Genomic DNA, 22,865 nt, shown 5'->3' with positions numbered 1-22,865 from the left:
GACATCTTTGTTTGATAATCATCCGATATAAGCCAGTTACTGCCTGAATTAATACTGTAAAACACAGTTTTAAAAGCAACTACTTGGACAAGATTAATATTTTTGGGATTAAATACAAGAGAATGTTATAAACACCTTGTTGTTACTGCACATAGTTCGATATTTACAGAGTCAATCTCATGATCTTGTTTTTTTCTCTAATATGTTCAAAAGAATCGAGTCCAATAATAAAAAAGATAAATCAGAAAATTCAGAATGATCAATCAGAGACATGAATCAGTCTCAGTCTTTCTCTCATTTGTTGTTATTATCAGAGGTATCACCGGATTTCCAGACCACATCCTTAAGTGTGGTCGAGAGCTTCTTGTAGAACTGCAAAAAAGGAAGAAGAGTAGTAGGTGCACATATATAAGTAACTATCCTCGAGATAACATTTTCACATAGTAGAAAAACTGAATATTATGATTATTACCTTATGGAACTCTAATGTATCCCCTTTAGTTTTCCGGACTTCCACCATATGAAGAGATGGTGATACTTGAAATATCTACAAAAACATTATACTAGATGAGGTGAGGTCACTTCTTTGATTCCAAGGTCAATTCAGATTTAATATATAGTCAGAGTCAAGAGTGTGCATGTTGTACCTCAGTCGCCACTTCTAGGTTTCCCTTCCTTCCAGCATTCACGTTTTCAAGTCTCATCTGTGTACCCAAACAAGGTAGAGGTTCAGTGAAAGTGACACAAAGCTTTGAATAATTCAATATCCATGGAAGGAAAGGAAGTGACCAACACGGGTTAGAATATAGGCTAACTAGTTCTTTCTACTCTAATTAGTAATTTTTTTATAAATGGTATGTTCTTGTGTTTTAATTCGTTACTCTAACAGGAAGCGCTTTAAAAACAAAGAGAGAGACCCTGTCAATAGCTGTAATTAGAGTTTCACACGACTAGTTTACCTTATAGTTATTCTTTTGAATATCGAAACCAAGAGGCTTAGAAGCTGCTTCAATCTTTTGGACTAATTCATTAGCACCGCCTAAGGCTGCAAATCTTGTTTCTCGCTTGAATCCCTGTTAAGTTAAACGGTATATACTTGATTAGTATATATATAACGTGGAAAGACCAAACCCTGAAACGGTCTGCTTATACGACACACACACTGACACACACACACACAAAAAAAAAAAATTTCTAGAGAATTCAAGCACGTAACCATTGTTAGTCTAGAAGACGTACCTCTACTCCTTCAAAAAAGTTTCCGAGATCCAGAGCCCTCGACATTGATATCAACTCAAAGGCGTTTATAGAAGTTGGCTGCTCCTCTTTCTTTTCTGTGACATGATGCTCCTATTTCATAAACCACAGATTGTTATGGACACTTATTCTAGTAACTAAAAAGGAGAAGAAAAAGCTTAATTTATCATACAGGTCTCAGATTAAATAAATAGGACTAACTTCTGAATCTTTAAAAACATCTTCCACATCATCCAACTTTGCTTCTTCTCTCTCCTCGAAAACGGCTGGCTTGTAATCTTTCTTGAACCACGCATCTTCCAGAATCTCTGGAACTTTGATACGCTGTCATGTTTACGCACAGTCAATAAGTTCCACTGTTGACAAATGCCAATCCTCGGATGTTTTGTATTATCAAGGTATACATGGATATAAAATATTCCCTAATTCTTGCCACTCATAAACTATCCTATTATTACCCTACTGATATTCAAAAGCCTAACAAATATGAAAACGCAATAATAAGCCATTAATTATATCATAACTAAGATACTAAATCAAACCATACATATAACTAACAAGAAAAAAACAAGATGAGAGGATATGTTATCTTACAGTCGTCGGGTTTGGGTCCAAGATTCGGACAATCAAGTTCTTGGCACCAGGAGAGAGCCAATAAGGACAATTATATTCAGCAGCTGTTATCTGAAAGTTGATGAAATTACAACGAATAATCACAGATAATGGTATACGGGTGAAGCATTGGAAAAAAAAATGTAACAAAAGTGCTTACCTTGTTATACAGCGTCAGGAGATTAGAATCCTCGAAAGGCAAATGCCCAGAAAGTAGTTCAAAGAGTATCACTCCACAGGACCACAAGTCTGCGGTTGCCCCATCATAGCCTTGATCACCAAGAACCTTGGGACAAAAGCAACAAGAACGTTACTAAAAACATGGTGCAAAAACTGGATGAGAAGCCACGTGGCTAAGCATACCTCAGGAGCAGCATAGTTTGGAGTTCCACATGTAGTGTGGAGAAGCCCATCGCCCTGCCAAATCCAAATAAGTTTTCATAGTTGATAAATCAAATGATCAGAATAATGCATAAACAGAAAAACATGCACGGCTTGACACTACACATGACAAAAAAGATTTTTTGGCTATAGTATCTACTACCTTTGACAAGAATCTAGAGAGAAAAGTGCCACTATATTATCCCAAATCTTATTAGATATTTGTAAATAAAACCAATCAAATACATCATTACCGAACATCAGGCACATGCATTAGAATAGAACAAGGAAAATCAGCATAATAATTACCCCGGCTTGTCTGGACAAGGCACTCAATCCAAAATCAGAGATTTTCAGATTTCCTTGACCATCTAGAAGCAAGTTTTCCGGCTGCAGTAAGAGAAGTAAAGAAAAAAAATCGTAGGCATCAAGTAGCTGCACGTAAAGGAAAACATCACATCCTAAAAAAATTGGCCCAAGATTTACCAAAAAAAGGATGTGAGAGTACCTTTAAGTCTCTGTGGTACACTCCCCTGCTGTGGCAGTAATCAACTGCATTGATAAGCTGCTGAAAATATCTTCGTGCTCCATCTTCTTTCAAGCGCCCATCATGTCTCTGCATAAGTTTAGGAGACGCAAAAGTTAAACATGAAATATATAACTTTTTTTTGTTACAGCGGTAAAATACAATAATATTTATCAAGATTCACGAGATTAGCATGATGCATTTTGTACATGGTTAAAACACCAAAAGATTACAAGTTTTTAAAGCTGTTGGGGAATGAGGTAAGGAAATCTCACAATTTTATCAACAAGCTCTCCACCCATGGCAAATTCTAGGACAATGTATATCTTTGTCTTGCTAGCCAAAACCTGAAACAGTATCAATTATTTTTACAAGTTAGCTTTCCACGGATTTTGATCCGCTTAGCAAAGGGCTCTTAATTAATTCATGGCTAGATTAATTAAGAAAGCCAAAAGGGAAAAGAATGAGACCTCATAGAGCCGCACTACATTTGGATGGTTAATCAGCTTCATAGTAGAGATTTCTCTCTTTATCTGTAAAAGCAAACGTTGCCACATTTTATACTTTTAGATTTAAAAAAAAAATGTTTTAGAAACCATGTAATGTGACAAGGGAGGCGGAGGCATGAGGAAAGTGAGTTTGACCTGTACAGACATCTTGTTGTTTTTGAGAAGCTTCTGTTTATCAAGGATTTTAAGAGCAACGGATTCTCCTGTCTCCGCGTTCTTAGCATACCTCACTTTAGCGAAAGTGCCTTGTCCAATGGTTTTGTCAACCTCATATTTACCAACACGTCGCTGGACCTTTGGCCGATTCATCACTTAGCGTTCACCTCTTGATATCTTCAAAAGCAACAAAATTAAAGATCACCCTCCAGGTAGCTCATGTATATAAAAGATCATACCACAAAATTAAAAGAGTAATCCAAGTGATCGAACTCTCTAATCACTATTCAGATCGTATAACAATATTGATCAAGGAACACACACCTCAAAAGTTAGCAGGACGATTCCTATGGGGGCAACCGAAGGAGAAAATTATGGCAGGGTGAGAATGAAAGGAAGAGATGCGAGAAGAGACGATCTTATTTCATTTTCCTATAGGGGACAAAACCCATACGTTTAATTTCTTTCCTTATGTGAGAAAAATTGATTCTTTTTCCACCCTTGATCTTCTTAAGAAATGCGTTTTACGTTTTTACCTTTTTTGGTCATATTATCACGACTTGATTAATGCAATGACAAAAGATTTGAGTATTTAGATTTTGAAAAGATACCTTTCTTTTTTTCTCTCTTTTCTTTTTTAAAATGTTTTATACGCGGGAATAATAATCGATTTTGGTTAAAAAGGAATAATAATGAGAAAGAGTTCAACATGTGAATATTTTGATTAGATGTGCAGGAAGTTCTTTAGTTTGACCGAGAATTGGTCACTCTCGCGTTATGATTATTCCGAATAATTTATTCGTAAACAAAGGTAGTTGTGTGTTTAATTATTATTTTGCCAAGGTCTACATGTTGTATAAATATAGACTAATTCAATGTTATATGACTTCTATATAAATTTAGAAAATGAATAACATCTTGACTAAAATGGTTGGATTTCTTCGCAGAAGATCATGAACAAAGCTTATGCTTTATACTATAACAGTTTAATATTTATATACATGCTTTAACATCTAAAGAAAAGAATACTATTGAATCTTGAAAGGCCCAATTACAATATCCAAAGGCCCAACAAGTTACATTGGGCTACCTCACTTTATAAGCTCTCCCAGGGACAACCAAGAAAAAGCAAATCAGTAGAAGAAGAAAAAAAAAAGTTCTCAGATTTCCAAAAAAAAAAAGCTTCGAAGGAGGAAAATGGCGGATCAGCTGACCGATGACCAGATCTCAGAGTTCAAGGAAGCTTTCAGCCTCTTCGACAAGGATGGCGATGGTATATCTTCCTCTCTCAGATCTAGATGGTGTTTGTTGTTTTGCTTCCTCGTGTTTCAATCTAGATCTTAAGTTCTGTGACGATCTCTTGTTGGATCGTACCGATGTATCTGTATTTTGCGATTGACTTGTTGATTTGAGATGAAAAGGAGATCCGATTTGATGTTTCCAACGTTCGTTGATTGATACATTTTTTTTAGGGAGAGTTAAAAAAGATTGTTTGTTTCTTTGTGGTTTTTGCAGGTTGCATCACCACCAAGGAGCTCGGAACCGTGATGAGGTCTCTGGGGCAAAACCCGACAGAAGCCGAGCTGCAAGACATGATCAACGAAGTTGACGCTGACGGGAACGGGACCATTGACTTCCCTGAGTTCCTGAACCTGATGGCGAGGAAGATGAAGGACACTGACTCGGAGGAAGAGCTCAAGGAAGCGTTCAGGGTGTTTGATAAGGACCAGAACGGTTTCATCTCCGCGGCTGAGCTTCGACATGTGATGACTAACCTTGGGGAGAAGCTGACCGATGAGGAAGTTGATGAGATGATCCGTGAGGCTGATGTTGATGGCGATGGGCAGATCAACTACGATGAGTTCGTTAAAGTCATGATGGCTAAGTGATCTCATCCTATTCATAAAAAGAGAACGATTTATGATGATGTCTTGACAGTGAATGGTTGCGACATGTTTCGTCTGTTATTTGTCTTTTGTCTTTGCTTTTGGTTAGTGTTATGTGAAGTATGAACTCATGGTTTGCATATCCTTTGACAATTTGATATTCTCTCGTTTTTTTTATTATTGTTTGTTTTCGTCTCTGTTATTTCTCTTCAGTGAATGCGTTTTCTTGCCCTTGAGTTTGGCTCCATCTCTAAAGCAGAACATGTCTAGATGAATTTGCACAACACTAATAAAGTGTCTGGTTGCTAGCATATAATAAGCTTGTTATTAGCAATGAAGTGTAATTACAGTTACAAAAACGTAAAAAAATAGGGTTTTGTTTGTTACATTGAGAAGCTTTATACATATAGCAAAGTTGTGCACTCACTCACTAATCACTATGAACAAAGGACAAGTTCTCACAGAGTTTAGAAATGAAGGAAAAAAAAAACACAATGTGGCATTGGATTTGGATTTTAAGTTTAACGTGTGAGCGGTTTGTAGAGGACAACAGTTATGTACTTAGACTCGAACCTGTGAGTTAAACCCAAAGCTACAATGGATTGAGGGCTCCATCCTTGCTCTATAAACACATGGTTAAGCACCACATGCTGAGGCTTTGTGGCTTTGCCTGTTTCTTCACTAGTGTCCACAAGTGTTAGACGAAGCTGAGGTGGCACCGCGAGTGGATCCTTTGTGTAATCCTCTGCTGTTGGGAGAGTTTGTCCGTAGCTATGATCAGGTGACGGTGGCGCCTCAAACTCAGCTATGCTTTCAGGGTTTTCTGGCACAAAGTTCTGCATAATTGATTGGAGGAGATACTATTTTATTACAAACTGCAGATTGACTAATAGGAGCATGGGGGAAAAGTTACTTACATGAACATCGAGAATGTTACAGACATTGCCCATTTCGTCTGATACAAAGGGTAACTCCGGGATGTGTTTGCTTTCACCATCGACGATCACCTTGTAATGGTATATGCCAGATGGAAGGACAAAGAGAATTGAGTGGTCTTTTCCAGATTTCTCCAGCTTCTTCCTGAGGAATGTAAAGTATCTATACGTTTAGTAAATGTATATGGCTTGGGAGGAAGCTATTAAGAAACAAATTAACGTATACCTTGATCTCCAGTTGTCCCATGATCCTTCCACGGCCACTTCATTACCTCCCTGGTTCCATGTAATGATAATAGGGATTCCTTGCTCTTCGGGATGATCAGAAACTCTTTGAGATTGGTTCCACTGGATTTTATTAGGCGAAGGAGGGGCGTTTATTGTCCTCTGCAATGGAGCCACTGGAACCTGATCATAAAAGTTTAGCCGTGAGAATTTTCAAAGCAAATGCGAGAAGAATTTGCTATACGAAATTCAAATGTTATGCCTAAACAATGAAAAAGGTGACGCTTAATTGAGCCAATAGTGTAAGAAGATTAAATTTTCAAAAGGTTTCTCTCGTCATTGCCGTTATCTATTTATTCTCACACATAAAGAACAACGAGAAGAATGAAGAATTAACCACAATGTCTAATTCGTTCAAGTAAATTCAAGCTCTGCGTGTTTAAATTCAAAAACGGCTCAGAAATTAACAAGCTTGCCTACCCCCTTCAAAAGGAACATTACAGAACAGACCAGCATCTGGTAATGACCAGAGAGAAGCAAGGAAATCAAAGTCAACATAAAACTTTTTCCACACTAGGCATTGCATAAACAAGACAAGACAATAAGAACCTTCTCCAAATAAGATTCTGCATCGTGACCAAAGAAAAGGCATAGCAAATAAGATAAACTAAGCATCTCCCTCATCTAGAAAGAAGGAAAAAAAAAAACTTACTAAACTTTTCATTTACCAGAGATTTTGACAAAAGAAAAAAAAAAGATTTCACTAAAAAATATGCCAAGTCTCAATGGAACCTAGACCTCTTCACAATGGAACCAGAGATACATTACACAAAGACTCAACCATCATGAGAGGAGTTGAAGTCCCCTTTCTCCTATCCAACGAGAGAATAAGAATGTGGAAAATCTAGTTCGCATTCAACCAAAGGTTCAACGATGTTTTATCATCCAAAATCTAACATTAAATACATTGATAAACACGTGAGGAGTGCAGAGAGGGACGAGAAACCTGAGGAGCGAATAAGAAAGGAGAAGGAGATCGAGCTGGGCTGCCGGGAGGAGAACTGCTCATAGAGTCTGAGGAAGGACGGCCAGGTCCATGACGAGTGCGGGAGGAAGGATCACCGCCGTTGGCATCTGCGTCTACGTTAGAGACGGCGTCGTCTTCTTTGCCGTTCGCATTTCCCATCTTCAAACCCAAATCATAGAAGCAAGAGAAACAAAGAGGAGAGAGAGAGAGAGAGAGAGAGAGAGAGAAAGAGAAGCAGACGTGAAGAAAAGTGGAGGGAGGACGAAGAGTGGGAGATAGGTAAATGGACCCCAGTGATCACCTTTAATTACGTGAATTGCCATTGGTGACATTCAAATGGATAAACGAGTGACTTGGCATCTAGAAAGTAGATAATGATCATCCTCTTTTTTTATTTTTTTATAATCTTGTATTATCGCAATCAATCATCAGAAGTCCATAATAGTGGTAAATACGAGTTTATATCCATGTAAATTTTGAAAGTAATGATACTTATAAATAGAAACTTTTGGTAGAATATAGTTAAAATGAGCATTATAAATGTGGTTAGTATGCATTTTGTTTTCACTGTTGACCAACAGGCAACAGTTGTGATGTTTGAAACGTGCGTTCAACTATATGTGGCACATATTTAGAATGGGCTGGTTTTATTTTTTATTTTGGCAAAAATGGGCTGGTTTTATGTTATTATAGTTTTGATTAAGCAGAGGTTAGGATTGGTTTCTGGTGGATACTATCATGGTTTAACTTCAAATATAACTTGGCCTAATGAAACCTGTACTAAATGGCTGCAACTGTTCGCCATTAACAATCATACACTTTCCAAGTATTTCTCTTTACAATACCTATAATTAGGGATGTTAACTTAGGGTAAAATAACCCAGCCCAGCCCAACCCACAAATAACCCAACCCAGTTTATACCCAACCTGTAAAAACCCAGAAACATCAAAGTTGAAATCCAAACCCAAAAAATAACCCAATAGGGTATAGGTTTACCCATGGGTACCCAAAGTATTATCTTATTTATTCTAAAAATATCATATAAAATATTAATATCATTAATGTCAGTTTTAATATATAAACAAGATTTCACAATTTTATAAAAAAACTTGTTTTGGCGCAAAAACTCGTTTACGATTTTGGCGGGAAAACCCGTTTTCGATTTTGACGAGAAAATCGGTTTTGCGGTTTCGGCAGGAAAATTCGATTTTCCGGTTTTGGCGGGAAAACTCATTTTGTGATTTTGGCGGGAAAACTCGATTTTGCGATTTTGTCGGAAAAACTTGCTTTACGTTTTTGGCGGAAAAACTCGTTTTTGCGATTTCGGCGGGAAAACTCGTTTTTCGGTTTCGGCGGGAAAACTTGGTTTTTTGGTTTCGGCAGGAAAACTCGTTTTGCGGTTTTGGCAGGAAATTTGGGTTTTGCGGTTTTGGCGGAAAATTTGGGTTTTGCGGTTTTGGCGGAAAAACTTGTTTTTGCGGTTTTGGCAAGAAAACTCAGTTTTACGGTTTTGGCGGGAAAACTCGGTTTTGCGGTTTTCAGTCGGAAAACTCGATTTTAAGGTTTTGGCGGAAAACTCGGTTTTGAGGTTTTGGCGGGAAAATTCGGGTTTGCGGTTTTGGCGGGAAAACTCGATTTTGCGGTTTTCAGTCGGAAAACTCGGTTTTGCGGTTTTCAGTCGGAAAACTCGATTTTAAGGTTTTGGCGGAAAACTCGGTTTTGAGGTTTTGGCGGGAAAATTCGGTTTTGCGGTTTTCCGAGAACACTCGGTTTTGCGGTTTTGACAGAAAAACTTGGTTTTATGATTTTGGCGGAAAAACTCGGTTTTGCGGTTTTGACAGGAAAACTCGATTTTTCGGTTTCAGCGGGAAAACTCATATTTTGGTTTCTGTGAGATAATTTATTTTTACGGTTTTGGCGGAAAAAACGTTTTTTGCAAATTTTATATAATTTAATTAAAATGGTGAAAATATAATAATATAACTGAAAACCCATGGGTACACCATTACCCTTTTATATTTACCCAATATAAATATGGGTTTCAAAATTAATACCCATAATCGACCCAATAAATCTTAAACGGGTAAAAACCCAACCCATTATTAGTGGGTTTGGGTAAACCCATGGATAATTACCCATGTTAACATCCCTACCTATAATGGTTAGCATTGGTGATTGATCGACGAGGTCATAAATAACAAAAATTAAGAAGATATAAAACTGTATCTCTTTACAAGAGCAAAGAGTAACTTACCAAAGTTTTATCAACATACCTACCAACTGGAGTCAACTTTCAAGTTGTAAGACTTTTCGTTTGATTCAACTTCAAACAAACACATGTGACATCATTGGTGCTTTTCAGTTTTCAGTATCTTGGAAATTTTTGATTTCACACACCCATGCTTATCTATATAGACATTCACTAGAAATCTGTTCAAACTCTTATTAAGCGAGCTATAAATTCCCCATTGACCTGAACTTTGATGCAGTGTGAAACGTCTTCCGGAGAGATAAATTATCGATTTTGTATATTATTTTTTTTAAAAGATATTACTAATATTTTCCTTGGAATTTCTTTATCTTCTAATCAAGACATATTCAAAACCAAATTAACTGCATTTGATTTATTCCGAAACAGTATGAAAGTTTCACTTCAGTTACTAAAAGCATATTATCATAAATAAACAAGAAATATAGAGTTATTTTGTTTCATAAAAAAATAGAGCAAATAAATTAATCATGTATTGAAAAATAAACTTACGTTTGTGCAAAATATTTCTGTTAGGAATACTATATTAATCACATGCCAGATGTTTGGACGTGATCACAATTAATATTTGAATAATATATCCAGTAAAATTTAAGTTTGCTGGTTTTTATTTTCATAATATAAAATCTTAAGTAGACTTATTTGATATGGGTGTTTTTTTTAAAAAAAAATTTGATTATGTCGTTTAGAGTCATTTTAATGCTTTTTTCATGAATGCTAGCTAAAATGTTTTTTTTTTCATTTTAATGCTTTTTAATGACTCTAAACGACATTTTAATGCTTATTTTTTTCATGAATGCTAGCTAAAATGCTGGGGGTTAAAAGTTTTTTTTGTTTCCGTTTCCAGTCAACTAATAAATTTAAAATTGTTGTCATACTAAAGAACAATGAGATTGCATGTCCAAGAAACAAAATAAATATGACATTAAATGTACAATTAAATATCAATTAAATATACCGTCATGAAAAAGAAGAATGCATTTTCTATTAAAATTGCAAAAAGGATAATAATTGAATTAAAAAGAATAGTGTAGTGGAACTAGGGTTTTGCCGTTAAGTGTTTCACGGTATTACTCTTAAAAGCGCCACCCAAAACACACCCACACTCCCTCCTTTGCATACTTTTTTGCTTCCCGGCTCTCTCTTTTTATCACATTGCCTCTGATCCAATTCAATCGAGCTTTCTGATCATGGCGGAGACTGAGAGATCATTAGCCGATGATCGCGAAATGATCGGCCACGTCACTGGCTCCGAGACTAAGTCTCCGTGGAAAACAGCTCCGATAGAGCCCGCCGACGCACCGGTAATGGGTGCTCACTCGTGGCCTGCCCTCGCCGACGCGCAACAACCCCGTCCTAAGAATCCTCCTCCTCCGGCGGCGGCGGCTAAATCCATTCCGACCTCAATCCCAAATCATTCTCAGGTCATTCAATAAACCTATCGTTAATGTAATTGGATCATAGCTTTGCGAAACTTGATCGAACTATAGCTCTTATCGAATTTAAAGTTCACGTCGTCTGTGATTCACGCGCCTTTAGAATTGAGTTTATTGTTTGATCTGTAGGCTGTAGTAACTGGTCATGCTAAATCTAAGGCTGGTGGAAAGGCTAACCCTGCGCACAAGAATCCACCTGGCCGTTATTCAAAGCCAGGCTCGAAGAGCAACCAAACTGGCCCCACTCCTCCTCCTCCTCCTGCTGCTGCTGCTTACCCCATGCACGCTGTACCTTATCATCCACCTCCTTTTCCACCTATGTCGTATCCCACTGGTCCTGATTTTCCATATCCTCTTTATCCTCCTTACCCTATTCCTGGAGCTCCTGCTGCGGAGTCTGGCAACGAGAAGCCAGTGCAAGCCTCCCCTCTTCCACCACCTCCTCCTCAAGGGGAGCCTAGACAGCACCAGAGGGGTTTTGGCCCAAGAAACATGCCGCATGGAGCTGGAGCTGGACCTAGGAACTTTGTGAGGCCTCCGTATATGGGGCAAGGTCCTGGGTTCATGGTTGGTCCTGGTCCTGGCTTTCCCGGTAAGATGTTGATTCTCTGTCAAGGTGTTTTAAAAAGGACCGGTTGAGCATATCTGGTGTTAAGATAGAGGATAACTAAATTGCTGTTTTTTTTTGTTTCTTCGTTTGACATAGGTCCTGTGTACTACTTGCCGGGTCCACCCCCTGGAGCTATAAGAGGATATCCTCCACGCTTTGGTCCATATCCTGGTAACCAGGGTCCTCAAGCTCTGTCTCCAGAACAACTCGACTTAAAGGATAGAGTCATAAAACAAATTGAATATTACTTCAGGCAAGTTATGCGTCTACATCTATGTATTTTGTGCTTTTAATACTTTGTCCATGCCTTGAGTTCAGCTTTGATGGTTAATAGCATGTCACCTTCCGTATATTGATTCCTTTTTTCAGTGACGAAAACCTTCAGAATGATCAGTACCTCATTTCCTTAATGGATGAACAAGGATGGGTTCCCATCAAAATCATTGCTGACTTCAAAAGGGTAAAACTCGTAACATAAGCTTGTCTTGCTGTGCATTACTCTGTTTTGTCATCTGCATTTTACACAAATGTGTTGCTTTTAATTTCTGTATTCTTACTCTTGAATTACAGGTTAAGATGATGACCATGGATGTAGAGTTTATAGTCTATGCGTTGAGATTTTCTACTTCTGTTGAAGTGCAGGTCTGACTACCGTAAGCCATCTTGCTTCTTTTAGTAATAATCAGCGTTGGGGTTTTTAATTCTGTTGAAGTGTTGGTGTTTTATAGGGTGACAAGATACGTAAGCGTGACGAGTGGTCTAAGTGGGTTCCTGCATCTAAAAGGCCGGCCTCTGAGCAGAAAACTGGAGACAATGACAAAGATTCCTCAGAGAGTGTAACAAGCAAAGATAACTTTAAAAACTCTTCAAAGCCTACTGCGTTCTCTTCAGAGGTAGAGACTTGTTTCCTTTGATTAGAGATTTTTGTAAAACTGCCAACTTTTCGTTCAAGTTGATAGCTTTTCCGTTTGTGGTACAGGGAGCTCAGTCATCAGGAACCAATGTATATGAAAGTGATAATCTGAAATCATTATCAGACGATTTTTCAAACACATTCTTGCTTGACGAGGAAATGGATCTGGAGCATAAAATCCCAAGAAAGAGTGGTCTTTCCATGTCCAGAAGGTAGTGTGTGCACAACTTGATTACTCTTGATATTGCTTCATCCGTTTTCCAATATTGCTTCTTTTTGATGTGAACCTGAAGCCACATATAAAGTTCTGGAGTTGATGCTTTGGTTTCTTTGAATTTATGTAGGATTGATGATGAAGACGATGATATTGCTGTTGATGATCATGATATTCAGAAACTTGTAATTGTTACCCAGGTATTACATTGATGGAACTTGTTGTCTTGTCTATATACTTGAACACTGTTGGTGGAATTAAGTCTTCACGTTCCATTTATGCTGGACAGAATAGTGGGAGAAGTGATGGCACTGGAATCAGTGGGACAAAGGCCAAAAACATTCCCAAGGAGCTTGCCTCCACAATAAACGATGGTCTTTACTACTTTGAGCAGGTTAGGATTTTCTTTGACAAAATGATATGATTGCACCTTTTCCGGAGTCTAGTTTCTAAACACCAATCTGATGAAACAGGAGCTCAAAAAGAATCGATCTGGTCGTAGGAAGAACAATTCCCATTTGGATAACAGAGACGGAAAAGTAAAAGCTGGGGGAGGATTGAACACTAAATTAGGCGAAAATTCTGCAGCAAATGATGGAGGTGAAGAGCATAGCATTAGGAGGAAGCAGAGTAAGGGAGCCCACAAACATCATATTGCACATGCACGGAGGTTCTTCTCTGGCAACATGAGAAACCATGGGGCTAGTCTCAGTTCTCATACTTCAGAAAGTCCGCCTAGTAGCTCCATTGGGTTCTTCTTTGGTTCTACACCACCAGACAATCATGGGTCAGTATCCTAGCAATTCCATGATATTCCCAACTTATTCTTAATTTTAATCTGCCTTTTCATTTTAAATAATTTTGTTTGTGTGACGGTTTACAGGCACAGGCTTTCAAAGTTGAGCTCATCACCACAATGCTCTCTTTCTGGCAGCAGTCCACCTGTGGGGTCTTTACCAAAATCATTTCCACCTTTTCAACATCCCAGCCACCAACTGCTGGAAGACAATGGGTTCAAACAAGAAAAGTGAGTATAGTTATTCGGTTATACTACTTGAGTTTATTGTTATGGAGCATTACTTTTGTGAGAGAAGATCTTCTAATCTCATTTCTTTTTCTTTATTCTACTCATAGGTACTTGAAGTATCGCAAGCGGTGCTTAAATGAAAGAAAGAAGCTGGGGAGCGGATGCAGTGAGGTAAACCATGCTCCTTGGTCTCTTATGAGAGATAATTCTTGGAAATGTGTCTCAATTTTGGCTGTTCTGTTTTCAGGAAATGAATCATTTGTACCGGTTTTGGTCCTATTTCCTCAGAGAAACGTTTGTCCCGTCTATGTATGAGGATTTCCAGAAGTTTGCTCTTGAGGATGCAGCTGGCAACTACAACTATGGGTTGGAGTGTCTCTTCAGGTTTTATAGGTAATACCTTCATCCGTTTTCCATCTGATAAGCTCTCTAGTTCAAACCCAATCTCACCAACTTGCTGCTCTATGTCTTTAGTTATGGTCTGGAGAAGAAATTCGAAGAGGACCTTTACAAGGACTTCGAGCAGCTAACGCTTGACTTCTACCATAAGGGAAACCTATACGGCTTGGAAAAATATTGGTAAGGGCTCTCTTTTTTGTTTATAGACAATTGGTTGATCGTTGTGATGTCGCTTAAGAAATTATCTCTTCTGCAGGGCCTTCCACCACTATCGAGGCCAAATAGAACCAACCATAAAGAAGCATCCTGAGCTAGAGAAGCTATTGAAGGAAGAATACCGTAGCATAGCCGACTTCCGAGCAAAGGATCCAATCACCAGCCATAAAGAAAACAAGTCTCACTAATGATTTGAAGAGACGAAGGGCAGAGACATATCATAGGCTTCTTGCCACTGAGCAAACGATCCTCTCAATCTTGACCTTAAAATTTTTGTGCATCTTTTTCTGGGGAAGTGACCAAAGCCAAGTGAAGCTATTCGCTCTGAATTTTTAAAAGGATATTTTTTCCCTTGGGTGTTTTTCTTTTCTGCAAAGACAAAACAGAGCTTTGACTGAAGAGGCGTGCGTTCATCTTAGACCAGAGTTTCGCCCTCTCCCCAAAACTTGTAATCTTTTCCTTTTTGTATATATAGAGATTTCATTTTCTATTTGCTCAGTTTTGGAACAAAAAGAGAGGTTGTTGTCGTGTCTCTGTAGAAACAGCAAGAGATTTGTTTACTTCAAACTTCTATTACATTTTTTTGTTGTAAATTTTGTCATATTTGCGTATCTTGCATCTTTGTCGAGCACAACTCCTAGACTAGTTCCAAATGAAAGAAAACACCTCATATGAGTAGTATATTTTGAATAACTTCGGAAACGTTACCTTTGATATAAACATTTTAAAAACTTTACTTCCTTTGTTGCAAGTTTAAGTTTATTCAGTTGATAAGACTACCAAGCTTGGACCAAAGTGGAGAGTGAGTTAATGAGCTTTGGTTGGGCCATTGAATCTCTGCTAAAATATGAGGTTCAGGAGAGAGATCTTTGAAACTTGTTCTGAGGAAGCAAGTGCAGGCATTACTCAACCCCTCTCTGTTCCCAGACCTCGCACCTTCCACTTATATCGTGCATACTTTGGCCTGTTTTGAATACTGGAGCCTAGAACATGTCTATCCATTACAGAACCAAGTGGCTTCTCTAATTGCAAACAGTGTCGAGTTTGACTACGGAGGAAGCTCTCATAACAGTATAAGGAGACGAGATAACAAAGATGATAATGCTAGTTTTTTTTTTTCCTTTTGATGGCACTAAAAGGCATCGTTCTTATTTTTGCAGTCTCTTTATATTTCTGTTTGTTTTAGCTTCAAATCTTGTACGAAACTTACACTACAAGTTATGCAATAAACAGTAAAAGCGCTAAAAAACAATAACAATGTCTTAAAATTCCACCAATTTGATTAAAGCATAGACAAAATATCCTCACAACCAACACCCATCAAAGTAACGTGGAAAAATCGACCCAGCGAAGAGTCTACAGGGCGTTTAAAGTTTGGTTGGTACGATCTCATAAGCAAAAAACGTAAAAATAAGAGCCGTGGTAGAGTGGAGTGGAGTGGACTGGTACCTTCAGAAGTAGAACGTGGAACTTGCAACTTCCGGGTTCAACCTCCGGGAACTTGCAACATGGAAGTCAGCTTTAATACTCTTCTTTCAACTCCAAAATGGAGTGCTCTATCTATAGCCCCTGGCCATTCACTGAGATTATCTGACATGTTGCTGATCAAAACACAAGCGTATCTTTTGGACTCCATGTTGTGTTTAAACATCTCCATGTAGTAGGGATCATGGAAGAAATGATCAGAGACTAGGATCAAACTTCCTCCATGATTCTTCAGAGGAGCGTCCCTTGACAATAGATGAATGTCATTTAACATTCTGATACGTCTGGAGTCCTTATCCCCTGAAAAAAAAAAGAAAACAAAATCAACGGAAGTGAGATGCATGTAGATTACATATACATACGAAGAGAAAAAAAAAGTTGGAAATCACCTCCGGGAAGAAAGTAGATGCTTGAATCCCACGTCTTGTCACCCAGATACTTGTCTCTCCAAGACCATTTCCTGTACTCATCGACATAAGCCCAGACTGTAATATTATCACTGTAACCTCTTCCCACAAGAGCTGATCTGATTTTCTCGAAGATCTGATCAGGAGAGAGAGAAAGAGGGAATGGGCAATCCATGGCGTCCCAGAAGATGACTGTCCTACTCCCTTTGACGAGTCTGATAGGCTCTGAAGCGATGCAAAACAGAGAGAGAGAGAGAGAGGTTAAATACCATTTATAATTTTTAAAGTGACAGATGAAATCTAAAACAAACAAACAATTTGATATGGCCTTACCGGAGAAATCTACCATCTTACTGTTGGAGACATGGCTAACATCATCCTCTTCATGAACATCATCCTCTTCATCAACATCATCCTCTTCATCAACATCATCCGCTTCATAAAGATCATACTCTTCATCACTACCATCAGGTTGCGGCTGATATTGATAAATGAACCTAGGCACTCCTCCACCTAAGAATCGTGCATCAATAACTAGAGCCGACTCACTAAAGTTAAACTCTTCATCAGGTGGCGGCATTACAAGGAGAACATTGTGACCCCTCGATGCCAAACAGTGCAGAACCCTTCGTAAATCACTATTTGGATCACTATCTGGTTTGACGATCACGGCTACATTTGCATGTTCTGGTGCAGTATCTTCTGCCAAAAGAAGCATATAGAGAGTCATATCCAGAGTAGGCACAGCTTTCACTTTGCGGTAAGCACCTGTGACTAGATAACAAAATCAAACGTTTGTAGTTAAATTAAAATGATTATTTCGGCATATAATTAAATCAAAGAGAGAGTGTTGTGAGAAACTTTTACAGTTGGGTAAGTAAGTAATTCCTCTGCCCTGGAGCACCTGTTCGACGTTCTCGGGTTGCTTACAATCCACACAGATGTCCACACTCCACGCGAAGCCCATCAAACGAAGCGCCGTTATGATATTCTTACGAACAGTTGCAAGATCTGTATCCACAGGGACTGGGTAGTCATCCATGTTCCAGAAGAAGTATGTATTGTTCCCTGGACACGGCATTAACGAATTTACCAAGATCTAAATCTGACAAACAAATTTCGAGTAAGAAGAGATGGAGAGAGAGAGATCTTCTTACTGGAATCAAATGGGATGATCGCTTCATCATCTAGAGTTCCATAATTAGGATCGCCGCCTGGTCTGTGCCAGAGAATGATATTCTTCCCTGGAAAACGTATGAACAAATTAAAGAAAGATCGAAATCCAAGCAAATTTCGATTAAGAGAGAGAGAGAGAGAGAGAGAGAGAGATCTTACTGGACTCGACTGGGGTGAGCCAGTTTCCGTAATGAGGTTTGGAGACTGGGTGGATACCGATGAAGCCTACGATGTTGAACAACACTCGCGTGATGGCTAGGTACTCGGAGTAGGTGGCGTCTGGGCTGATGAAGTTGATTAACAAGTCATTCATGAAGTCTGGATCTGAGAAGGGGTCTGACAAGTCGTATCGGGAGTATGGCTCGTCCATGGTTCCACGATGAGGATCGGATCGGAAACTTTCACTCGCTAAGATCGTTTGAGTGAGAGAGGGGTTTTCTTTCTTCTTCTTGTTAATGCGGCGTCCCGACGCTGAAAGATATATCTGTAAAGCGCTGCCTCGCATGTTTTTTAACCCTTGGATCTCAAGTAAGCGTGTTGGCATACTCTCAACCGTCAGATCTGCGCATTCTCTTAAACCCTTAAAGGTGTTTCCAAATCCCTTGCCCGGGAAAAAGCCTCGTGTGATTGTTATTTGGTGTACAAAGAATCTACGAGCAGGTTTTGAGATAGCCTGCACTGTTTTTTAAAATATCAACTAAATAAATGATCCACCTTTTATATAATAATATATATATACAATTATGTTTTCTTTGTAGCTATTATATAAATGGACCGAGACCACATTTGTAACATAAATCCAATATTTATATGAGATTGTGTGTTTTGTAACAGAAATCTAATAGATAGATTTGTATGTATGAAAAACGATAAAGATATATAATCATTTGTTGAGATATTATCTAATACATTTTTAAAAAAAATATATAATATGAAAGATATTTTTATTATTTCTTTTAATACTGCTTTCAAAGAGCGCAGTTTTTCTTTTTTAGTTATAAGATATGCAAAAAGTTTAACCTCTTATAAAAACTTTTAATTATATATAAGCTTTACAAAACCATTTTTGCTGACTTTAATTATTTAACAAACTAGTCTTTGTGTACCTTGTCTTGCAGAGTAAATACCTTGGCGTACACTTCATCTGACGTGAACACTTGATTGCTCCACATAGCACTCCTGTTACAAAGTTTTTAATCAAATACGATTCAATTTTTAATCAAATGTCCCAATGACTTTTTAATAAAGATATAAATTAAGTTCATTAAAAGAATTAAAGCTCGTCCTCTTGTTTTTAAATCAGATTCTTAGAAGTACAAAACTTATGTAACTCTTATAAACCAAACTAGATATGAGCTGCTGCGTTGCAACAGGTTTTATTTGATGTTAATTTCATAAAAAAAACATAAAACATAAAATCATTTTATAATAGTTTTAAGATTATTTTAAAAATTAGGTATGAGATTTATTTTATAATTAAAAATTCATTTTAACACATAAGTTTTAGCGTATTTGTATTTTATAATCACGTGCATAGGTGAATTGTTATCAAGTTTCTACTTAGGTCTAGATAAAAATATCTATATCTAAAAAATTTAACCTAATCCAATTCGAACTAAGGATTAGAATGAAAAAAATTGAAATTTAAATAAGACCTATCGAGTTAATGACAAATTTATACACTTTATGATGTACTAAATTTATATTTTACCAAGCTTATCCGATATTAAATAATTTTCTTAATTCATTATTTCATAATAATAGATTTCTATAATAACGGCAAATCTTGATAATAGTTTATATATAAGTTTTTATATAATAAATATTAACTGGAAATTCAAGATAATAATATTATATATAAGCTTTACAAAACCCTTTTTGCTGACTTCAATTATTTAACAAACTAATCTTTGTGTACCTTGTCTTGCAGAGTAAATACTTTGGCGTACACTTCATCTGACGTGAACACTTGCTTGCTCCACATAGCACTCCTGTTACAAAGTTTTGTCATGTTAACTCTCTCTCTAATTCTAAAGATATTAAAAGATAAATGAAGCAACGCTCACTTTTTCTACTTAGCTTCATTCTTCTCCAACCAGCTTTTTAATTTCTCTGCTTCCTTTGAGACCTAAATAAAACAACACAATTTAGCAGTAGCTTTAAAAATCATGTAATATCAGTTGCATCCTTTACTTCGATTAGGTATTTTTGAGTGTATTCAACTGCTACGGGTTGTGTTGTAAGCTCATCCGATCTGTACAAAAATATGTATCAAATGTTTTATAAGAAATTACCTTTTTAGCAAGCAAGTTCCTGAAACTCTGTGGCGGCATTAGAGTCCTCAACGTCCATGTAAAGCCAATCTTGAACATAGTAGCACAAAATACACCAGTTAGTGTCAGATGCTATCACTCATCAATGGAACCCAATGGTATATATATATAAATAGTTCAAAAGAAAACTGATACTTGCCTCATTAAGCTTTTCAATGAACTTGGGATCGCTGATGTCGAGACCAACTGCTCGCCGGTGGAATAAACTTCAGAGTTGTAAGAAAATGAAGATCTGAGTTAAGAACAAGAGATATATGAGAGAAAATAGTAAAGACGGAGAAACTTATTTCCTTAGATCTGAAAAATGTCATTACAATAGCTTATTAAGAGAACACGTGAGGTGTAAAGGCGATGGATATGTTGACTCTTCTTCTTCACATCTCAGATTTGGCATACCATAAGTACAGGGATAACAATGGTATCTCTTGTCGCAAGGCTTCTTATCCATTGTATACGAGTGCTCTTGTCGGTGGTTGCGGCGGCGAATCTGCGATTCTTCTCTTCAGACTGAGGCAACTGCGAGGAGAGGACAGAGGACGAGAGTGGGAAGTCGATGGCGGCTGCAGTTTCCGTATGCAGCTTTTTGATAGGTTAAACTGGAGTTGTACGCACATGCATATAGATATATATAGCTCGGTTTATTAAAGGTTTGGTTAAATTAAAAAATTAAATAAAACCAACCCATGAGCTACTAAACCGGGGTCGTTACAATATTATTTCAGGCAATTTATGCGTCTGCATCTAATATATTTTGTGCTTCTGATACTATGTTGTGCTTTGCATCACCCGGTTTTTTTTCATCTGTGTTTTACAAAAATGTCTTGCTTTTAATTTCTGTATTCTTACTCTTGAATTACAGGTTAAGATGATGAGTATAGCTCGTTACACAAGCTTGTATTGCTTTGTGTTGCTTTTAAGATACAAGGAGACAAGGATTATACCTTGAGAAGCATATTATATGCCTCCAATAAACGGTTTGCAGCAGAACGAAACCCATGAAGCTGAGGTACTTCCATCATGTGAGTCCATGGACGAATCTCCTGCACGATCCATATGCATATCGATGAGGATATAACAGTTTAGTGGAAATATTCAGATAGATTGATAGACGAAAATAGTAATGTTGATTGAAACTCCTGTACTTTAACATTAAACCCACCATTGATAGCAAAGATAACACCTTCAGCCCTTGTGTTGGTTGTTCCTCTGTATCGTCTGCCTCTTCAGACTCATCGTCTTCTGATTCATGCTCTTCTTCTACTTCCATATATTTGTATCTCTGGAAAACCTTACAACCCTGACCCGAGAAGAACCTCTGCCCACAATGTCGACAAGGGTTATGAACAGTCTTCTTCTGCTTGGTTCCCTTGAGATCTCTTGTAGTTTCGGAAGGCTTCCTCCCCGGGGTGTTGTCTCATTGTTTGACCTGACTGAGCGGTTGAATTTTGGTGTCTGAACTCAGAGATGGTGTTCTCTGAAATGATCGTGACTGGAACCCATTTCGTTCATTCTCTTGCTCTTCAATCATCTTAGCAAGGTACACAATCTCATCCATCCCGACTGGTCTGTATCGCACCACTCGTTCTCTCATGGATCTCCTCATCCCATGTAAAAACATCTCTTCAAGTACATCATTAGGAATGTGTGGTACCTCCGCTGACAGCTCTTCAAAACGCTCACGGTACTCTGAGATTGTTCCAGTGTGCCTCAACCTTAACATCTGACCTATGATAGTCCCTCCTCGCGTGGGCTTGAACTTCTTGTTAAGTTTCTCCTTGGAATCCTTACCATCCAACGGTGCCTCTCTATCCTGGTTCATTCGCAGCCAAGTTATAGCACAACCCACAAGACACGCGTAAGCAAGATGCTGAGGTGAAAATCCTGAAGATCCGCCTTTGTACATCGAGGTGTTGCCCTCCTATATCGCTGGATCTGGGGCCAGCAAAATCCCCTTGTCAAGTCGAGTACCGGTTCGCCGCAACACAGGGTTCGATCCATCGCCTGACACTCTCTGATCTCCTCCTGAGATCGCTGATGGAAACGACTGTTGAACCGGGTTGATGTGCTCCTTAATGCGCACCACCGGTTTCAATTTTTGTATCATCGCAACCAAGAACTCATGTCGCCCATCGGCCTTTTGCTCCTAGTGGTGACGGCGATCGTTGGCCTTTAGACCATCTCCAAAAAGTAACTAATTAAGTTTCCAAAATTCTATATTTAAATTTAAATATGTTTTTTCCAAAAGCAAAATTTCAAAAATCATCTTCAAAACTATTTATATTTTATAATATAATTTTATATTTGTCATAAATAATTTGAATTCATAAAAATTTTGTAAATAATTAGCACATATATAAACATATTACAATAATATTAATTAATAAAATATTCTATTAAAATATAAAATTTTAAATAAAAATAACTTAATTAATATTAAACTTCAAACAAAATACCATATTATTCCATAAATTGATTTTTGTAATATATGATCTATTAGTGCATTTTGAAGTAAAAATGGTTCTCCCCTTTTTACTTTGTAGATTACGAGCTAAAAGTTGTTGAAATCGGGTGATATTGATACTTGTAAATCATTAGATCGGAACAAGAGAATAAAAGAGAAACATAAAATATTACTAAAAGACTAATTTCTTTTCGATGATATTAATACTCGTGAATATATTCGATATGAACAATAAAGAATTGTACGAATAAAAACATCAAAACAACAACAACAACCCTCTTCAGTTACACAAAAAAAAATTTGGAAAAATATTTGAAATTTTTGAAGATTTCAGATCAAACTTACATGACTATTAGTGTTGTTATAATATTTAAATTTGTGTAATAGTTATGTATTTATGTAAT

At 37.6% G+C, this 22,865-nt stretch overlaps 5 protein-coding genes across 13 annotated transcripts; 2 read left to right on the top strand and 3 right to left on the bottom strand.

The window, feature by feature from the left end:
- Positions 1 to 83: 83 nt before the first annotated feature.
- Positions 84 to 4,011, bottom strand: LOC106363894 (CBL-interacting serine/threonine-protein kinase 26-like). The gene is made up of 15 exons (XM_013803560.3): positions 3,766 to 4,011; positions 3,421 to 3,618; positions 3,247 to 3,309; positions 3,052 to 3,123; positions 2,759 to 2,866; positions 2,560 to 2,640; positions 2,233 to 2,286; positions 2,030 to 2,155; positions 1,852 to 1,941; positions 1,459 to 1,581; positions 1,240 to 1,350; positions 960 to 1,073; positions 648 to 704; positions 473 to 547; positions 84 to 372 (listed from the first exon to the last, which is right to left on the bottom strand). Exons 2-15 carry the CDS (start codon positions 3,592 to 3,594, stop codon positions 295 to 297), a joined length of 1,326 nt encoding a protein of 441 aa, XP_013659014.1. The 5' UTR covers positions 3,595 to 3,618; positions 3,766 to 4,011; the 3' UTR covers positions 84 to 294.
- A 511-nt stretch (positions 4,012 to 4,522) lies between these two features.
- LOC106365551 (calmodulin) lies at positions 4,523 to 5,558 on the top strand. The gene is made up of 2 exons (XM_013804976.3): positions 4,523 to 4,714; positions 4,957 to 5,558. Exons 1-2 carry the CDS (start codon positions 4,639 to 4,641, stop codon positions 5,328 to 5,330), a joined length of 450 nt encoding a protein of 149 aa, XP_013660430.1. The 5' UTR covers positions 4,523 to 4,638; the 3' UTR covers positions 5,331 to 5,558.
- A 75-nt stretch (positions 5,559 to 5,633) lies between these two features.
- On the bottom strand, positions 5,634 to 7,786 carry LOC106365550 (SNF1-related protein kinase regulatory subunit beta-1-like). Its single transcript, XM_013804975.3, has 4 exons — positions 7,494 to 7,786; positions 6,489 to 6,670; positions 6,245 to 6,407; positions 5,634 to 6,163 (listed from the first exon to the last, which is right to left on the bottom strand). The coding sequence occupies exons 1-4, from the start codon at positions 7,671 to 7,673 to the stop codon at positions 5,849 to 5,851; spliced, it is 840 nt and encodes a 279-aa protein (XP_013660429.1). The 5' UTR covers positions 7,674 to 7,786; the 3' UTR covers positions 5,634 to 5,848.
- A 3,021-nt stretch (positions 7,787 to 10,807) lies between these two features.
- On the top strand, positions 10,808 to 15,192 carry LOC106384884 (la-related protein 1A-like). The gene is made up of 15 exons (XM_048746523.1): positions 10,808 to 11,208; positions 11,350 to 11,812; positions 11,927 to 12,083; positions 12,200 to 12,290; positions 12,401 to 12,472; positions 12,559 to 12,723; positions 12,810 to 12,955; positions 13,088 to 13,157; positions 13,247 to 13,351; positions 13,431 to 13,744; positions 13,841 to 13,984; positions 14,092 to 14,155; positions 14,232 to 14,377; positions 14,459 to 14,563; positions 14,640 to 15,192. The coding sequence occupies exons 1-15, from the start codon at positions 10,975 to 10,977 to the stop codon at positions 14,785 to 14,787; spliced, it is 2,424 nt and encodes an 807-aa protein (XP_048602480.1). The 5' UTR covers positions 10,808 to 10,974; the 3' UTR covers positions 14,788 to 15,192.
- Positions 15,193 to 15,857: 665 nt separating this feature from the next.
- Positions 15,858 to 21,904, bottom strand: LOC125581318. Of its 9 annotated transcripts, none has more exons than XM_048746525.1 (14): positions 21,160 to 21,904; positions 20,942 to 21,040; positions 20,315 to 20,596; positions 20,140 to 20,232; positions 19,962 to 20,030; positions 19,734 to 19,795; positions 19,586 to 19,658; positions 18,774 to 18,846; positions 17,827 to 18,340; positions 17,649 to 17,735; positions 17,359 to 17,559; positions 16,825 to 17,265; positions 16,474 to 16,716; positions 15,858 to 16,384 (listed from the first exon to the last, which is right to left on the bottom strand). In XM_048746525.1, the coding sequence occupies exons 6-14, from the start codon at positions 19,750 to 19,752 to the stop codon at positions 16,086 to 16,088; spliced, it is 1,950 nt and encodes a 649-aa protein (XP_048602482.1). In that variant the 5' UTR covers positions 19,753 to 19,795; positions 19,962 to 20,030; positions 20,140 to 20,232; positions 20,315 to 20,596; positions 20,942 to 21,040; positions 21,160 to 21,904; the 3' UTR covers positions 15,858 to 16,085. The 9 variants fall into 9 exon arrangements, with proteins under 9 accessions (XP_048602482.1, XP_048602486.1, XP_048602487.1 ...); XM_048746529.1 differs by having other exon boundaries at positions 16,825 to 17,259; XM_048746530.1 differs by having other exon boundaries at positions 18,795 to 18,846.
- Positions 21,905 to 22,865: the final 961 nt, after the last annotated feature.

This window comes from Brassica napus, chromosome C2 (assembly GCF_020379485.1).
Source record: "Brassica napus cultivar Da-Ae chromosome C2, Da-Ae, whole genome shotgun sequence".
Taxonomy (NCBI): domain Eukaryota; kingdom Viridiplantae; phylum Streptophyta; class Magnoliopsida; order Brassicales; family Brassicaceae; genus Brassica; species Brassica napus.
Note: the sequence above shows the minus strand (reverse complement) of the source record. Positions and strands in the feature narration are given on the sequence as shown.

What these genes read in the sequence shown, in the direction of transcription:
- LOC106363894 (XM_013803560.3), bottom strand. Translation starts at nt 3,594, where the DNA reads ATGAATCGGCCAAAGGTCCAGCGACGTGTTGGTAAATATGAGGTTGAC. An exon ending in CCTTGTCCAGACAAGCCGGG is followed by an intron (nt 2,287 to 2,559) that starts GTAATTATTATG and finishes TGGATTTGGCAG; the next exon opens with GGCGATGGGCTTCTCCACAC. An exon ending in ACTTTTTTGAAGGAGTAGAG is followed by an intron (nt 1,074 to 1,239) that starts GTACGTCTTCTA and finishes TTAACTTAACAG; the next exon opens with GGATTCAAGCGAGAAACAAG.
- LOC106365551 (XM_013804976.3), top strand. Translation starts at nt 4,639, where the DNA reads ATGGCGGATCAGCTGACCGATGACCAGATCTCAGAGTTCAAGGAAGCT. An exon ending in CTTCGACAAGGATGGCGATG is followed by an intron (nt 4,715 to 4,956) that starts GTATATCTTCCT and finishes TGGTTTTTGCAG; the next exon opens with GTTGCATCACCACCAAGGAG.
- LOC106365550 (XM_013804975.3), bottom strand. Translation starts at nt 7,673, where the DNA reads ATGGGAAATGCGAACGGCAAAGAAGACGACGCCGTCTCTAACGTAGAC. An exon ending in CTTTCTTATTCGCTCCTCAG is followed by an intron (nt 6,671 to 7,493) that starts GTTTCTCGTCCC and finishes TTTTATGATCAG; the next exon opens with GTTCCAGTGGCTCCATTGCA. An exon ending in GTAACATTCTCGATGTTCAT is followed by an intron (nt 6,164 to 6,244) that starts GTAAGTAACTTT and finishes TCAATTATGCAG; the next exon opens with AACTTTGTGCCAGAAAACCC.
- LOC106384884 (XM_048746523.1), top strand. Translation starts at nt 10,975, where the DNA reads ATGGCGGAGACTGAGAGATCATTAGCCGATGATCGCGAAATGATCGGC. An exon ending in CTACTGCGTTCTCTTCAGAG is followed by an intron (nt 12,724 to 12,809) that starts GTAGAGACTTGT and finishes TTTGTGGTACAG; the next exon opens with GGAGCTCAGTCATCAGGAAC. An exon ending in TGGGGAGCGGATGCAGTGAG is followed by an intron (nt 14,156 to 14,231) that starts GTAAACCATGCT and finishes TTCTGTTTTCAG; the next exon opens with GAAATGAATCATTTGTACCG.
- LOC125581318 (XM_048746526.1), bottom strand. An exon ending in TATTTACTCTGCAAGACAAG is followed by an intron (nt 18,847 to 19,585) that starts GTACACAAAGAT and finishes ACTTTGTAACAG; the next exon opens with GAGTGCTATGTGGAGCAATC. An exon ending in GCTCACCCCAGTCGAGTCCA is followed by an intron (nt 17,736 to 17,826) that starts GTAAGATCTCTC and finishes TACGTTTTCCAG; the next exon opens with GGAAGAATATCATTCTCTGG.